Source organism: Hemiscyllium ocellatum, chromosome 2, assembly GCF_020745735.1.
Source record: "Hemiscyllium ocellatum isolate sHemOce1 chromosome 2, sHemOce1.pat.X.cur, whole genome shotgun sequence".
NCBI lineage: Eukaryota > Metazoa > Chordata > Chondrichthyes > Orectolobiformes > Hemiscylliidae > Hemiscyllium > Hemiscyllium ocellatum.
This window is the reverse complement of record NC_083402.1, coordinates 55304223-55322383: the sequence shown is the minus strand read 5'-3', so window position 1 is coordinate 55322383 and position 18161 is coordinate 55304223. Positions and strand designations below refer to the sequence as shown.

The 18161-nt window shown below is 40.4% G+C and overlaps 1 protein-coding gene across 4 annotated transcripts in view; it reads left to right on the top strand.

Moving 5' to 3' along the window:
* The window catches only part of kiaa0825 (KIAA0825 ortholog), a 447094-nt gene that overhangs the window by 205877 nt on the left and 223056 nt on the right, over nt 1–18161 (top strand). For 3 of the 4 annotated variants that reach the window (XM_060836740.1, XM_060836733.1, XM_060836724.1), the window contains exons 18-19: nt 1323–1478; nt 5052–5146. The exons of the other annotated variant lie outside the window; for it this stretch is intronic. In XM_060836740.1, the coding sequence (XP_060692723.1) occupies nt 1323–1478; nt 5052–5146 (251 nt within the window). The remainder of the gene's footprint in view (nt 1–1322; nt 1479–5051; nt 5147–18161) is intronic. 4 annotated transcript variants of the gene reach the window in all.

Sequence of the window (18161 nt, the reverse complement as noted above, 5' to 3'; positions counted from 1 at the left end):
GTACGCTGTTAAGAAATTCCTCTCCATCTAAACCTTTAACACTACGGCAGTCCCAGTCGATGTTTGGAAAGTTAAAATCCCTGACCATAACTACCCTATTATTCTTACAGATAGCTGAGATCTCCTTACAAGTTTGCTTCTCAATTTCCCTCTGACTATTAGGGGGTCTACAATACAATCCCAATAAAGTGATCATCAATTTCTTATTTCTCAGCTCCATCCAAATAACTTCCCTGGATGTATTTCCGGGAATATTCTCCCTCCGCACAGCTGTGATGCTATCCCTTATCAAAAGTGCCACTCCGGCTCCTCTCTTGTCTCCCTTTCTATCCTTCCTGTAGCATTTGTATCCTGGAACATTAAGCTGCCAATCCTGCTCATCCCTGAGCCATGTTTTTGTAATTGCTATGATATCCCAGTCCCATGTTCCTAACCATGCCCTGAGTTTATCTGCCTTCCCTGTTAGACCCCCTGCATTGAAATAAATGCAGTTTAATTTATTAGTCCTACCTTGATCCCACCCCCCCCCCAACCTTGCTAGTTTAAATCCTCCTGAGCAGTTCTAGCAAATTTTATTCTGCTTTTCAAAAGTATTTTTGGGTGCTCTTACCTCTAGAAAAAACAACGAACATACAGCCGCAGGATTAATTTTATAAGCAATTTAAAACATTTAAAGAAAACTGGAAACTTTCAACAGGTCAGGTAAAATCGATGGAGAGGAAAACAATCTTAACATTTTGGTCTGTGAACTTTCAGCAGGACAATTAAAAAAAACTGAAATATTGCCCAGGATTGTTAAATGGGTTGGGGTTGAAATCAGAAGTGAATGGTTCATAATTTCACTCTGCCATGATGCCGAGCCATTTCACAGAGACTACTCCGAATCAGATTGGCTGTCTGCCATGAAGCAGTCCCAGTTCACGTGTGTAGTCATGTGAGATAGATATTCTTGCAATTGACAACAAGAAATATTATTGAACATAACTATATACAGAAGATGATTTGAGAAGACTTCGAACATGGAACTATACAGATAGTGTCTAGTTTCTTCATGATCTGACATGGTTATAAAATAACTCCCTTTTGCACATGCTGAGTAGCTATTCTTCGAGTAAATGTACCATTCGTTTTACAGACTGGTGGCAGTGATACTCAAATGTTTTTAATACTGTATAAAATACTTAATTCACTGGAATGTTAAAAAAGCTTTGAAAAGTATTAAACTTCAAACTGATTTCTTTGAAAGTAATCACTAGTACAAATTGGTTTGTTTGTTTCACCAATTATTTAGTCTGACACTTATATTTTTGTTTTGCCTTTAGGATCAGATAAAGGAACAAATTTATGCTCAGCGGTTTTCTGATGAGAAAGAATCCCCGCAGATACCTTGGCAACTTAGGATGCATGATTTTCAGCAACCTTTGATATTTAACCCTCTGCATGCTTTTAACCATATTGGCACCAAGAGCTTCAACCAGGTAACTTTCACAATAAAAAATATTGTAGAACGAAAAGGTGCAATATTTTTATTGGTTTGTTATTAGTTATTTAATAACTATATTTGTGCTTTACTTGCCATAACTTTTTGCATTAAGTCTGCCCAAAGTCTGGTGCTGGATGTGCTTACAGGCCTTATAAAGTCAATTTCTTTTTCTTTTTATTTATTTTTGATTATGGACTGAAATGGGAAAAGAACATTTTAAAAACCCGATTGTTTAAGAATTGCTGCACTTTTTAAAAGCAAGTCAGCTGTCACCATTATAAGCAGTGTTTACACAGCTGCTTGTTCAAGCAGTGGTGGAAGACTTGTTTGCAAACGAGCTGGAGCCAAGGGATGAGAATAAATAGAAATTTGATCAAATGTGGAGCTAGAAAAAGCACAGCAGATCAAGCAGCATCAGAAAAGCAGGAGAGTCAACGTTTTGGGCAAGACCCTTTATTGGGACCTCTGATGCTACTTTTTCCAACTCCACATTTTATCTGCTCTGACTTTCCAGCATCTACAGTCCTCACTATCTCCATGAATGGAGATTTGCCTGGCAATGAATAGCTGTGGACTTGTGACCAGTTATCAATGGCTCAAGCCTTTTACTTGTCAAAAAAAATGTGAATGACTCCTCGGATGGTGAACAGCTTTGGGGGCATGAATGTTTGAGTTGAAACAATCAGATGTTCACAAGGTCTTTTTAAACTGTGACCGTTAACCAGTAAGCCAAAAACTTTAAATGTCATTCCACCATCCTGTACCTTCTGCAAACAAGTGAAAATATCTGGAGTGGGAAAAGCAAGGATCAGCATTTCCTGACTAGTCAAAAGGAGTATCTCAGCAAACCCCGTGAGCAGGAGCCAATGAACTGTCTTGTCAGTCTTTTCTTCCGCCCATCACACCCATTTTTTTTTCTTCTGTGTCTAACCATATATGTATACATGGGAATTGAAGTTGATAAGGAAGTTAGAATTTAATTAGCTGCAATTGTAAGTCGTCAGTTCATAATTGCTTATCTGTGGTTAGGATTTAACTATATGTCATAAATAGCAATTCTTGTAAGTACGGAAACCTGATCCATGCTTTCTGTTAACCTGGGTCAAACAGATGGATAAATTGAGGAATTCTGCTTTTTAAAATCCAATTAAGATGATTCTGGGAATTGTATTCCAGTTCACTACCTCAGTAAGGCATAATAGTCTTCAATGAGACATAAAGTGCTACCTAAATAGAACATACACCCAATTTCTTTCCACTCTGTAAGAAGATGACATTTGCTGTTCCCAGCGTTTTTTCACACATGAAGTGAATGGAGCAGGATTCAAATTTGTATTCTTCCTACTCCATGGATTCAAATTCTGCAGTCAGTTCGTTGAAATCACAGCACTAAGACCAATTTAAATTTGCACTAAATATTTCCTTTTCTTATATGTTACTGTTTAGTTTAATTTACAACTTATTAATATTAAACTGTTCAACTTTTAATACTGAAAAATTACATTTTTAAAATTGACATTTACTGTATTTTTACTCTACTTCATTATTCACAGAAGATGCTTGCCAAAATATAATTGTCTTTTCAGCCAGAAAGGATGATTACCCTGAGCTTAGAACTCTCCTATGACAGTCACTATTGTCATTCCCTCATTGAAATGAGAGGACTGACATGTTTAATTTTGGTGCGACATCGATAGACAAAATTTTGCCACGTTGTGTCATTTAGTAATCATGCCAAGAATTAACCATTTTAACTTTTAATATCAGTTTGGCAGGATTAATAAATAGCAGTCTGGGATATTAAATGAATAACTACTTATTTATATCTGTGATATTGAACCAAATTTCGAACAGTATATATTAATACTTAAAAACTGTTGTGAAAATACAGAGGCACATGTCTTTAATATTATGTTGATGAGTGGCATACTTGGTTAAAATTAGATGAGGATATTGTGAGTCGCAACAGAGGCTGTAACTCTTCAGCAGAACTGAAAACAGCTTGGAAAAGGTGGTATTAGTGCTGATAATGGTGTTGAGCTTGAGTAGAGGATGGAGCAAAATGGTTTAATGGAGATGCTGCCCAGAGAGAGAGAGAGAGAGAGAGAACAAATGGAAGCAAGTAAAGGGATACCTGATTGGAAGTTGGAGAAGATGCTAATGCTGAATAGTGCTAACAGGATCTGTCAATAGTTGAAAATGGATTGACAGTGCTGGGACCAACCCAAACTGAACACATGTGGGTGGGTAGGTGGGTAGTGACCATAGAATGAGATGGTTCATGCTCTGAAATTGTTAAACTTCAAGTTGGGTCCTGAAGTGTATGCTCATTGTGTTTGTCTGACTGTCTCTCTCTCTCTCTCTCTCTCACACACACACACACACACACACACACACAGACTATTTGGGCAGCATCTTTGTTTATGTGTCTCCCTCCTCCCTTACCAACACCATCCCTCCCATGCTGTGCTCACTATAAATACCACATATTCCCTGATGTTTTCAGTTCTTACAAAGGGTCACTGACTTGAGTTTGTTTTTCTCTCCACAGATGCTGCCAATCCTACTGAATTTCTTCAACACTCCTTGTTTCTGCTTCAACAGCATCTCTAGATCTGTTGATCTCTAGAATTAATAGTTTTTCTTTGTACTTTTAATTTCACATTGAGTTGAGCACAGCTTGACTCTCTGCCTGCCTTGAACAAGACTTGTGAATTGTGAAAATGTGCAGCCAAAGAGAAGGACTTCCTTTATCATTAAATTTCTCGTTATTACATACAAGTTGGATACAAACATACATCAGTTAGGGCATTGCTGCTTCTGCCAATCTCTCCAGCTCACCACAACCAACATTATAGTTCTTGTTCCCTTATTCACCACTGTCCACTGCTCATGTAGCAGATACCAAAATGTGCCCGTAATTATGTGGTGAGAACTAGTCATTAGGATCTATTCCTCTGCATGTACATCAACAAAGCAGGGGCAATATTTTTTAAAAATTTTGTTTTTGAGAATGCAAATTTCTATTAGAAGTGCAATAGGGTTAATTAATTAATCATATAAGCCCACAGAGTGGTCTGTTCAACATGCTACAATGCTGCAGCACAAAACTGTTCAGTACACATTTCTTTTTGAGTAGAGTTCCCTTCTGGGCTCGTAGTTCAGTTAGTTTGCTCGTAATCATTACTGTTGAATCCAACTTTACTGTAACGCATTTTGTTTGTTACTTTTATTTTACCTACAAAATTGCTTGCAAAATAAGTGATTTGGGAAAAAACACAAATGCAAGGACTGCTTACAAAAGTGGGGTGAAAATAGCCTTGTGATCTAAAAGAACACAACAACAAAATTGATTTAGCTTTTTAATAACCAATGAGAACAAACCCAAATTAATTGTCACCTTATTAGAATAAAAAGCTTTTGTGTGTACATGATTGATATCTTCTGTCTCAGCCCTTGTTCAAGACCTCCTTCTCTTTACTTAGTCCATCACAGCTGGCGCTGCAATATACTTATCATATTAGCTCTGATTAATAACTAACAGTACCCTATTTTCATTTATCAACAGTCAGCTATAACTGAGTGGAACTGGGATTGGTCAAAAGTGCTGCATTGTAATCTAGGACTGAGTCAATTGACCTTCAGGGCACTGCTAGCAAACAGGTAATAGCTTATTTTCAGAACTGACTGTCATGTTCACTTTGTACATTGTTTTATTATACATCCTCATGTGGCATTTCTCCAAGAAATAGCTGCTTGTGTGATTTGTGTAGCAAAACTATTTCATATATCTGATCATAAAGACATGATTCAGCAAAATGTTGGCAAGCAAATGCATTTATGCACTTTGTTCTCTGAATTTTAGTTATTAATTAATTGTATGCAATCCTTTAATTTTGTTTTTTTTCTCTTTATTTTACATTAGTCTAAATATGTCATAAAAATGTGCTTGTGTGATTAATTTCTGTCTTTCCACTTCCCTGGAAATGGTTGCTTTGTGTATTTCGGTCTCTGATTTGGTCAGTTTGCAGTGGCTGATATTTTACCATTGAAATGATATTGTTTTTTTCGTACAATTATCATACATTCTGAAGAGTATCTAAGGGAGAGTCAAAAATGTTGTGTGCAACCACAATAAAATGCCTGCTTCTTTCTGCCACACTCATTAATTTCCACAACATTTATAAAACTTTAAATTTTTCCTTTCCCTCACATTAGCACTAATCCTGGTGCAAAATTGGTAACAGTATACTCCCCTTTGACTAATTTTGCACACCCTATTTTGTATAAGAGTATGAATAATCTCAAGGTGAAAAACCAAACTGAGTTCGAGGAAACATACTCAAGATTATGTACAGAAATGACCATGGGAAGTATGATGTGCTACAAACACTTTTGATTCATAAGATAGCTAATATATCAAATTTCTCAGGCACAAAATCCTTTGCGATCATAGATCATATTCATTAGCATTGTAGATCAAATCCTGGAGGCAAAGCAATCTCCTCAACTGAGAGTGATGGAACAGACTAAATTTTTAACAAGCAGGCCAATTAGTGGCCATGGTGCATGGTCTCCATCCAATTAGAAATGGCAGAGACATGGAGTTGAAAGACTGGTGAGATGTGAAAGCAAAGTGACAGCCATTGTTGTGGTTGCCAGTTTATTGGGAAATAGAAGAAGGATGAGGGCAGTGATAGAGCAAAAGGATAGGCAAGTATTTTGAAGCTGGTCTCTCAATTCACCAAGAACTTTTGAGAGCTTCAAACATCTGGTAAATAATTGAAAGAATAACACATCAAGGTTTCATATTTTAAAACTGGGAGATTCAAGGTTTACTCATGGTAGACATAGAAATTGCTGTCATAGCCTTCAAGTGTAAATAATTTTAACCTTTCTTTCAATAAAACAATTTTGAGTCTTTTTCATCTCTCACAACTGAACTACCTAGAATTACTGTGTTGCAAACTCCAGCAAGGTCAAATGACCTCCTGCATCTACCCGACGCTTAAAGTTACAATCATAAAATATAATAATTTATAAATGAAATGGTGCAAAAACATAATATTATGAACTTCATAATTGTAACACAGGTCTGCAGGCATAAGCACACATGGGGCTGAGCAGCCTGAGAGAGCACTGTCCTCTAGAACATTCAAGACTTAGATTCGCAGGAGCAAAGCTCAGATCTAGAGCAAAAGTGAGAGTCATAACACTGAAAATCGTAGCATCAAATATGTTAGTGTATCTTGAAGCAGTGAAGAAGGGCAACATTGTCTCAACTCTCAGCTAATTTGCTGGAATGGAAACATTGAACAATTCAAGAGAGAGGACTTTGTCAAATGTGGCTGGCCATATATGGTTGTTCTGACAGGGGGGTAGCCCAGGGTAGCAGTATATCAGGTGGTGACAAGATGAAAGTCTGTATAAAACTTTGTGAAAAGATCTGATTATCTCCAGATGATAGGGATAGAACTCATTCCTCCTTGATTTTCTTCATGTCTTAGAATGAGCTTAATGAATTGGTTGTGCCCTGCAGAAGCAGCTGCTGACAGAGTTGATTTAGAATAGCTACTTCCTATGTTTTCCATAGAGACATATTTCGAAATGGGGAGTAGGTGCAGACCAAGAGATATCTTCATTGACTTGAGTAATTAGGCTGCACTGTAACATCACTCAAATCATGCTTTCACCAGTGCAGACAGACTTAGCTCAATAGACACTCTTTGATCTTAGAATTGGTGAGACAGAGTCAATTACAATCCACAAGTGAACAGAGAGAGATCTTGAAATCAAATGTAGTATGGGCAATCCTCGCTGAAGAATGAAGAACAGGCACAGCCATGGCCAGTTGAGGTGTAATGCATAGGCTCGTGATTCATACACAAGGTGCTTATCCCGAGCCAAGAGTTAGAGATTTGTGCCCATGCCAAAGTTCCTTGAGATTGTTCAAAGTAATAGGGACAGATTGGAAGACTCCGTCACCTGCCCCCTGTCTTAAATTAGGACTTTGATGACACAACTATTTCATTGCGAGAGTCTCACCTTTGTGAAAAGCTACTGAGGCATTACTGTGTATGAAGAAGTGGCATGCAGAGTATGTGAAACATTCTACTATTCTAGCAGCTGCAATGGTAAAGATGCAAAAATACCTCTTGTATTCCAATTGGTCGTTCACTAAGATGCTCAAATGGTGATCATAGATCAGCAAAGTCAGAAATAATATTGAGGAAGCTACCTCTCATACGGTACTGTCATCAGCATTAGTTCCTTGGACCTTCTGACTGTAGTACTTCTCTATACTGCAAGGCCTTATGACATAGGCTGCCCCAGTAGTTGTTGCTTTGATGGTCTACACTTGATGGAATCCTCAAATGGAGGTATATGAAAACCCTCTTTGCCTCATTGTGGTGTCCTTTTGGAACTCCATGTAAGATGTAACTGTGAACAGGATCATGCAACAATGAGCAGCCGTGGGAGAAATGTTGCCACGACATAATTTGATCCTTAGAACAACCCAGATATGAAGAGGTTTGCGGCAGTTGTGACTTTTGCAGCTAATGGTAGGAAATGCCCACATGTTCATACGTCAGAAAGCAATTCGCTTAGCTATGAGCAGCCTCATGCAGCACTAATACTCTGGCATTTCTAGGAAACTTAATTGATCCACCTTCTTGTGAGGATATCATTTACATAGTCTCTCAGTCCCTTGCTCCTTCTCATTAACATCCTCATTGGCAAGTATCTACTGCTGATGATGCTTCTCATCGCGTTGCTCATTTCCTGTTCAGAGTAGCTCATCTTGATTTGCAGGAACAACCTTTCTTGTCTTCAGTTGCATTATCATATCTTTCTATCCCACTCCTGCGATTTTATTTCTTCACATAGTTTCTGGCTGTCTCGTTCTTAATTATACTGTGATAGGTTATCTTTCTAAGGAGTACACTTTGATTATAGAATAATCAAAAGTAACATTGTAGGTCCAATTTACCAACCATCAAGTATATTTCTTCATCTGAGTGCAAAAGCGCTGAATTAATGAAAATTTATGGGATGTGGGTGTTACAGCTCAGGGCAGTACTTTTTTTTTCCCTTCCATACTTTCAGACAGTACTTAGGAGTCAACTACATTGCTGTAGATCTGGAGTCATGTGTAGGCCAGGTAAGAAAATTGAATGACATGAATGAACCAAATGAGATTTTAATGGCCATCAACAATGGTTGCATGAACATCATTTAGCCAGCTTTTAATTCTATGATTTTATTGAATTCAAATTTCGTCAAATGCCATGTGGGATTCAAACCTATGGCCTCAGACTATTCGTCTGCATAGCATGCGTCTCTCCAATTCCTAGTCCAGTGATATTAAAACTACATTATTTAGTTCCACATTTGTCTTTCCCTTTGAACTTCTGTTTTCATAAAAAGTGTAAGTATTCAGGATCCTAAGTTTTAAAAAATTGATTTGTTTCTATAAATTCAGGTATGGCCCTGTACCATGAATATTACATGGAGTATATAACAAGCCAGAGAGATATTATCAGGGAATTTTATTATAGTTTAGTCAAAGATTGGTTGAGACATCTCAGAAGTATATCAGGGTTCTCTTAATTACACCTGTAGTACACCAAAGTACCTAATGTATTTCTTCAGGGGCTTATGAGAATTTTTAATCAGAGCTATGAGTTATAGTATCAGACCATAAACATATTCTTTCACCAATCATGTCTACTGTGGAATGTATCCAATAAGGACTGGAATTAAACAGAGGATTTCTAATGAGATCTATACTAATCAAGTTTGACATCACATAGCAGTTATTCACAGAATTAAATTCTTGTGAATTTTGAGAAAGCAACTATTGCAGATTCAGCTACAACTGTTTAATCAGTTGTACCAAAGCTCCTGAGAAAACCAGCAATGGTATGAAAGTTTTATTATATCTCTATACTGTTGGAGCTCCTAAGTTAAAAGAATGTAAGAGAGTAGCTAGCTGACTTACATTAGCTAATTAACTCATACATTTATGTACAGCAGCATAGCTACTAGCATCGAATTCCAGTTAGGATTTCATAAAATATGAAATTCAGTACTAAAGACAAGACAGTACTTTTACTAATTGCAATTCTGAGGGAAAAAGTGAGGACTGCAGATGCTGGAGATCAGAGTCAAAAAGTGTAATGCTGGAAAAGCACAACCAGGCAGGCAGCATCTGAAGACCAGGAGAGTTGACGTTTCAAGCATAAGCTCTTCATCTGAAATGGACGGAGATCCAAGCAGGCTGAGAGATAAATGGAGAGGGGGTGGAAAGTTGCTGGGGGGAAGGTATCTGGGAATGCGATTGGTAGATGAATAATGGGGGGGGGGTTGCGGTGATGGTGATCGGTCGGAGAAGAGAATGGAGCAGATAGGTGAGAAGAGAGATAGATAGGTAGGCAACCGACTCAACATGGACATAAACTACAACTCACAGCTACACCTCCTCCCACCCTGCTTCCTGCAAAAATGCTATCTCTTAATCCCAATTTCTCTGCCTGCGCCGCATCTGCCCCCAGGAGCACCTGAGGGGGCAGCACAGTGGCTCAGTGGTTAGCACTACAGCCTCACAACGCCAGGGACCCAGTTTTGATTCCTGCCTCAGGCAACTGTCTCCCCATGTCTGCATGGGTTTTCCTGGAGGTGCCTTGGTTTCCTTCCACAATCCAAAGATATGCAGGTGAGGTGAATTGGCTTTGCTAAATTGCCCATAGTGTGAGACGTATTAGTAAATGTAGGGGAATGGTCTAGGTGGGTTACTCTTCGGAGGGTCATTGTGGACTTATTGGGTCAAATGGCCTGTTTCCACATTGTGGGGATTCTGAAGGGATTCTAATTCCACCATAGAACATCCCAGGTGGCCTCCTTCTTCAGGGACCACAATTTCCCCTCCTCGTGGTCAATGATGCCCTCCAGCACATCTTCTCCACTTTCCGCACCTCTCCAATCGCAACAAGGACAGACCTCCCACCCCCCACCACTGCCACTCCCTAGTCCTCACCTTCCACCCCACCAACTTCCAGATGCAACACATCATCCTCCTGCCACCACCAGGGATATATTTCCCTCCCCATCCCTATCTGCAGTCTGCAGAGACCACTCCCTCCATGACTCCCTTGTTAGGTCCACGCCCTCCCCATGCCCCACAAACCTAACCTCCACTCCTTGCACCTTCACTTGCCTCTGCAAGAAATACAAAACCTTCGCCCACACCGCCCACCTCACCTCTGTCCAAAGGATCCTTGCATATCTAACAGAGATTTACCTGCACTTCCACACACATCATCTACTGTGTCCGTTGCTCCCGATATGGTCTCCTCTACAGTGGGGAGACAGGACATCAACTTGCACTCAGAGAACATCTCTGGGACACACATCCCAATCAACCCCATTGCTTCATGGCCAAACACTTCAACTACCCCTCCCACTCTGTCAAGAACATGTAAGTCTTTGGCCTCCTCCATCGCCAAATCCTAAACACCTGACGACTGAAGGAAGAACGCCTCATTTTCTGCCTTGGGATCCTCCACCCACAAGAGATCAATGCTGAATTCACCAATATGCTCATTTTCCCCTGCCCCCATTTCCCAGATGCAATCCTCTAACTTGGCAGTGACCTTTTGAACTGTCCTACCTGTCCATCTCCCTTCCCACCTATCAGCTCCACCTCCTCTCCAACCTATCACCATCACCACCCACCGTCATCTACCTATCGCATTCCCAGCTACCTTCCCGCCAGAGCCACTCCCTCCCATTAATCGCTCAACTCACCCACCCACAATCATCACCATTCCTGATGAATAGCTTATAGTCGAAATGTCGACTCTCCTGCTCGTCGGATGATGCCTGACTGGCTGTGCTTTTCCAGTGCCACACTTTTCATTTCTAATTACGATTCTCCACATTTGAGAGGTTAGTACCCTGACACTTTTTTCTTAGTAAAAAGTGAGGTCTGCAGATGCTGGAGATCACAGTTGAAAATGTGTTGCTGGTTAAAGCACAGCAGGTTAGGCAGCATCCAAGGAATAGGAAATTCGACGTTTCGGGCATAAGCATGCCCGAAACGTCGAATTTCCTATTCCTTGGATGCTGCCTAACCTGCTGTGCTTTAACCAGCAACACATTTTCAACATTTTTCTTAGTGTAAGCCAATATCTTGAATTCTGCAGTTAGCAGCAGAACAGTACCACTAGCTATTAACTTCAAAGTGAACTGGCCATAAAGATCTGCTGATCTCTATGACACGGATTTAACATTTCTCAATATTAAATTTGAATCTGATGCCAAGGAGATATTGGGCATCCAACAACAGTGATATCATCAAGCAGGAGAATTCTCATGGGCAAGCTAGGAAGTTAAAGTCACTGATCTTCCTTCACTTTTCGAGGTCATTTTACAGAAAATGCAATGAAGATTGTGACATACATATATGGTTAATGGAGAAGATGAAATACATAAGCAAGCTTTAAAATGGAAGTATTGGTTTCTTTTTAATCTTAGCTCTGAGAAATATGTGCTTCCACGAATATGACATTAGTTACTTTCAGAGCCAGAGATAGTCGGTGATGTTAATGAAGTTAATAAGCCATTAAAAACTCTGTTTCCTCATTACACAACGTTTAACATTTTAACAGGTTTCGCACCTAATCTAACAGTGTAAAAGTAAACATTCTTGTTAATTAAATTATTTTTAATTGATGCCAGTGTAAGAATCAGTGTCGGGCATCTTTGACTAAGAAGTAAAAATACTAACTGTTGTGATCTAAATTATGTACAAAAAACATAGAAGCTTAAAAATAACTTAACATAATCTAACAGGTGCTTAATTTGGTTATATACAATGCCTTTTCTCCTCTGTTAGCAGGGGATTAACACTTTTGCAAGAAGTGGGTGAAAACCAATGTTAAAATAATGGGCACAGGATGTTGCTGTGACTGTATTCTTTATTTGTATACTAGTGTTATCATTGAGGGATGGGGGTTGGATAGTTCAGCTGGAAGGACAGCTGGTTTGCAGAGTGTTGTCTATAGCATGGCATCAGTTCCTCCACTGGCTAGGTTATCACAACAGACTCTCCTTACAAACCTTTCCCCTCGCCCAAGGCACAATGTCCCTCAGGTTAAACAACCACTAGTCCTCTCTCTCTCTCTCTGTTTAATGAGAGAGCAGCCCTCTCGTGACTTTACCCTTTTACTTCACTTACTGGGGTGATTTGAAATGAGGTCAGCTAGCTGGACATCATAGAATATGAGTTCATCTGATCCAATTAGGGAGAGCTGGCTGACAGATTAAAAACGGTAAATGTCAGGGATATTGAAATACTGAGTGCTTGACTCAGTGAGAGGTAGTGCTACCGTCAAATGCTATGCATTTGTAAATAAAGTGTGATTAGTGATGGGATGCCAACCTCTGAAGAGTTATTTCAGTGGTCACAAGAGTAGAGCACAACCCTGAACTAACTTGCCTGCAGCAGTTATTTTGAAGTTGGGCAGTCAGTATTTTCCTACATTATGCATCTGCTGGGAAGCTTGACTCATTCATCCCTGACATTCAGCACAAGACCCAGAATGTGGAAATAATGTCACTTTTTTTCTGGGTAACAACATTGTAGTGGCAGAAGGAAAACAAAACAAGTAATTCTCATGACAGCCTATGGTACTGCAGCTTTTTTCTGTCATGAGGAGCCTAACTTTTCCTGCGGCACCAGATGCTAAAACCTTTCAAGGACGGGTACAGCTGAGAATAGAAGTGAGTCAAACAGTCAGGGCAGGCAGGGACAAGGTAGGATTAATAAATTAAACTGCATTTATTTCAATGCAAGGGGCCTAACAGGGAAGCAGATGAACTCAGGGCATGGTTAGGAACATGGAACTGGATATCATAGCAATTACGGAATCATGGCTCAGGGATGGGCAGGACTGGCAGCTTAATGTTCCAGGATACAAATGCTACAGGAAGGATAGAAAGGGAGGCAAGAGAGGAGGGGGAGTGGCACTTTTGATAAGGGATAGCATTACAGCTGTGCTGAGGGAGGATATTCCTGGGTGGAAATACATCCAGGGAAGTTATTTGGGTGGAACTGAGAAATAAGAAATTGATAATCACCTTATTGGGCTTGTATTATAGACCCCCCCCCCCCCCAATAGTCAGAGGGAAATTGAGAATCAAACTTGTAAGGAGATCTCAGCTACCTGTAAGAAAAATAGGGTAATTGTGGTAGGGGATTTTAACTTTCCAAACATCGACTGGGACTGCCATAGTGTTAAAGGTTTAGATGGAGAGGAATTTCTTAAGTGTGTATAAGACAATTTTCTGATTCAGTATGTGGAATGTACTGACTAGAGAAGGTGCAAAACTTGACCTACTCTTGGGAAATAAGGCAGGGCAGGTGACTGAGGTGTCAGTGGGTGAGCACTTTTGGGGCCAGTGACCATAATTCTATTCGTTTTAAAATAGTGATGGAAAAGGATAGACCAGATCTAAAAGTTGAAGTTCTAAATTGGAGAAAGGCCAATTTTGACGGTATTAGGCAAGAACTTTCAAAAGCTGATTGGAGGCAGATTTTCGCAGGTAAAAGGATGGCTGGAAAATGAGAAGCCTTCAGAAATGAGATAACAAGAATCCAGAGAAAGTATATTTCTGTCAGGGTGAAAGGGAAGGCTGGTACGTATAGGAAATGCTGGATGACTAAAGAAATTGAGGGTTTGGTTAAGAGAAAGGAAGAAGCATATGTCAGGCAAAACAGGGACATGAAATAGCTTTAGCAAATAGAATTAAGAGAATCCAAAGGGTTTTTACAAATATATTAAGGACAAAATGGTAACTAGGGACAGAATAGAGCCCCTCAAAGATCAGCAAGGCGGCCTTTGTGTGGAGCCACAGAAAATGGGGGAGATACTGAATGAATATTTTGCACCAGTATTTACTATGGAAAAGGATATGGAAGATATAGACTGTAGGGAAATAGATGGTGACATCTTGAAAAATGTCCAGATAACAGAGGAGGAAATGTTGGATGTCTTGAAACAGTTAAAGTGGATAAATCCCCAGGACCTGATCAGGTGTACCCGAGAACTTTGTGGGAAACTAGAGAAGTGATTGCTGGGCCTCTTGCTGAGATATTTGTATCATCAATAGTCACAGGTGAGGTGCTGGAAGACTGGAGGTTGGCAAATGTGGTGCCAATGTTTAAGAAGGATGGTAAAGGTAAGCCAGGGAACTATAGACCGGTGAGCCTAACCTCGGTGGTGGGTAAATTGTTGGAGGGAATCCTGAGGGATAGGAAGTACATGTATTTGGAAAGGCAAGGACTGATTTTGGATAGTCAACATGGCTTTGTGCGTGGGAAATCATGTCTTACAAACTTGATTGAGTTTTTTGAAGAAGTAACAAAGAAGATTGATGAGGGCAGAGCAGTAGATGTGATCTATATGGACTTCAGTAAGGCGTTCGATAAGGTTCCCCATGGGAGATTGATTAGCGAGGTTAGATCTCCTGGAATACAGGGAGACCTAGCCATTTGCATACAGAACTGGCTCAAAGGTAGAAGGCAGAAGGTGGTAGTGGAGAGTTGTTTTTCAGACTGGAGACCTGTGATCAGTGGAGTGCCACAAGGATCGGTGTTGGGCCCTCTACTTTTTAGATAAATAATTTGGATGCGAGCATAAGAGGTACAGTTAGTAAGTTTGCAGATGACACCAAATTTGGAGGTATAGTGGAGAGGGTTACCTCAGACTACAACAGGATCTGGACTAGATGGGCCAATGGGCTGAGAAGTGACAGATGGAGTTTAATTCAGATAAATGCGAGGTGCTGCATTTTGGGAAAGCAAATCTTAGTAGGATTTAAACATTTAATGATAAGGTCCTAGGGAGTGTTGCTGAACAAAGAGACCTTGGAGTGCAGGTTCATAGCTCCTTGAAAGTGGAGTCGCAGGTAGATAGGATAGTCAATGACGCTTTTGGTATGCTTTCCTTTATTGATCAGGGTATTGAGTACAGGAATTGGGAGGTCATGTTGCGGCAGTACAGGACATTAGTTAGGTCACTGTTGGAATATTGCATGCAATTCTGGTCTCCTTCCTATCGGAAAGATGTTGTGAAACTTGAAAGGGTTCAGAAAAGATTTACAAGGATGTTGGAGGATCTGAGCTGCAGGGCGAGGCTGAACAGACTGGGGCTGTTTTCCCTGGAGTGTCGGAGGCTGAAGGGTGACCTTATAGAGGTTTACAAAATTATGAGGGGCATGGTTAGGATAAATAGACAAAGTCTTTTCCCTGGGGTGGGGGAGTCCAGAGTTAGAGGGTGTGAGGGGAAAGATATAAAAGAGACCTAAGGGGCAACTTTTTCACGCAGAAAGTGTATGGAATGAACTGCCAGAGGATGTGGTGGAGGCTGGTAAAACTGCAACATTTAAGAGGCATTTGGATGGGTATATGAATAGGAAGGGTTTGGAGGGATATGGGCCGGGTGCTGGCAGGTGGGACAAGATTGGGTTGGGATATCTGGTCGGCATGGACGGATTGGACCGAAGAGTCTGTGTCCATGTTGTTCATCTCTATGACTCTATGACTAATTGGTTGACATAGTTAAGGAATATTATGACCCCAAGCCTCCTTTAATTCTGAGATGCAATTCGAGAACTAGGGCCTTTGGTATAACGGGTTTTTTACTAGTTTAAGACAATTGATTTTATCATAGAAAAATGTGGCAAGTGGAGCACATGAGTTGGAAGATATTCTGATGGAAGAGGACACCTTCACCAGTCCACTTGAGCTTAGGGAACACCACTTCATTGCAAGCAACAGCAAAGCCTGGCTCAGGAAATATCTTGATAACAGCATATCAAGGTCAGGCCACAGCAAAACCTCAAAACCCCCAAAGGCCAAGTCTTGCCAAACAGTAATAATGTTCCTCAGGATCCTGCCGGTATGACATTATAATTGCCAATGTGCGGAATTGGGGCAGCAGCAGAGCCTCAGTAGCCTTAAATGGAGTAAGTTAACTCTTAGGGCAGTATTCTGGAGTATGTCCAAGAGACTTCATACCCTTGAAACTCCATCTGTATCTGGTTTGAAACAATAAAATTACTTAGCAACATCCAAATCAGAGTCAGTCAACATAATTGTCTGGTTAACTGGCTATCTTCCAATGTAGATTGATCGCCGTATGGCCATATCAGTGATTGTAGAACCAGTTTTGAATAAAACTTGCTCTGGGCTCCAGCCCTTAAATTTGTACAAGACTTCAGCTAGGCTGTGAATCTATGGTGGGGAACCTTTGCAAATGAAGGGTACAACCTCTGTTTGGGTTTGTTATGAAAGGCAGCTGATTCAGTTACCAGTGATTGTACTAAAAGGCTTGGGCCCAGTTTGATGGAGAAAAACTGGTTGCAAGAGATTCGCATAGCATTGTCTGTAGAAAATAGCAGCTGATGAAGTCCTGATTAAACACCCAGAAGTTCTAGGGACCATGAGAGAATGAGACCACCTTGCATGTTGACCAGGAAGCAATTCTGTGATTTTGCAAGGTCCACCCAGTGTCATTTGCCTCACAGGCAAAAGTAGAAGCAGTGAAGGAATCATCGCACCAGTCCAATTCGCGGAATGGTCACCATCGATCATACTAATGTTGAAGCCCAGTGGGTCAATTTGCCTTTGTGGGGATGTAAAACAAACAGTAAACTGTTTTCCTTAGGTGGATAAATCCCTCAGATCGAGGATTTATACACAAAGCTGGCAGAAGGTTTGTTCTTCATGAAGTATGACATGAGTCACTCTTACTTCGAATTGCATTTAGATCAGGATTCTGAGAAGCATGCTACAATTACTACCTAAATGGGCTTGTACCAAGAAATGAGATTGCCAGTCAGCATATTGTCAGTGTTCAATTTTTCTGCAGAGGATAGAGAACATTTATTAAGTTCTACCTCAGACTGGCATTTACCTAGATGACGTCCTGATAATGGAAGCCTAATAAGGAACACTTGGAAAATTTGGATACAGTCCTGAGGTGTTTTGTTTTTTGAGACAGGCATACGCCTAAGAAGGGAAAAGATTGAGTTCCAGGCACCTCAAGTGACCTACTTGGGCTACAGGGTCGACATGACTGGGTTACATCAATTGGAAGATAAAATGAGGGCAATTGAAGGCACTATGCCCCTATGCCTGTACAAGACTTAGATCATTATTTTTGGGAAGCTATTACAGAAAGTCCATACATAACTTGGCATTCATCCTGGCACCATTGCATCAACTCCTAAAGGATCAGTCTTTGAAGTGGTCTCATAGACAAGCCCAGCTTTCTCTGAAGTAAAGGAACAACTATCATCCTTTAATACATTGTCACACTATGATCCCAAGAAAGCCCTGGTATTGACATGTGATACCTCCCTGTATGGCATCGTGGTGATATTGCCTCATTGGTGGCCCACTGACGAAGAACATCCAACTGTTCATCCATTCAGGACTTTGGCTAATGCAGAGCATACATATGGCAAATACAAAAAGAAGGATTGGCAGTCATATTTGGAGTCACAGTTCCACCAATACCTTTTATTTATGAAAATTTGTGGTATTCACGGACCACAGATCCCTACTTGGTTGTCTTAAAGATGATAAGGCAGTGCCACCCATAGCTTCAGG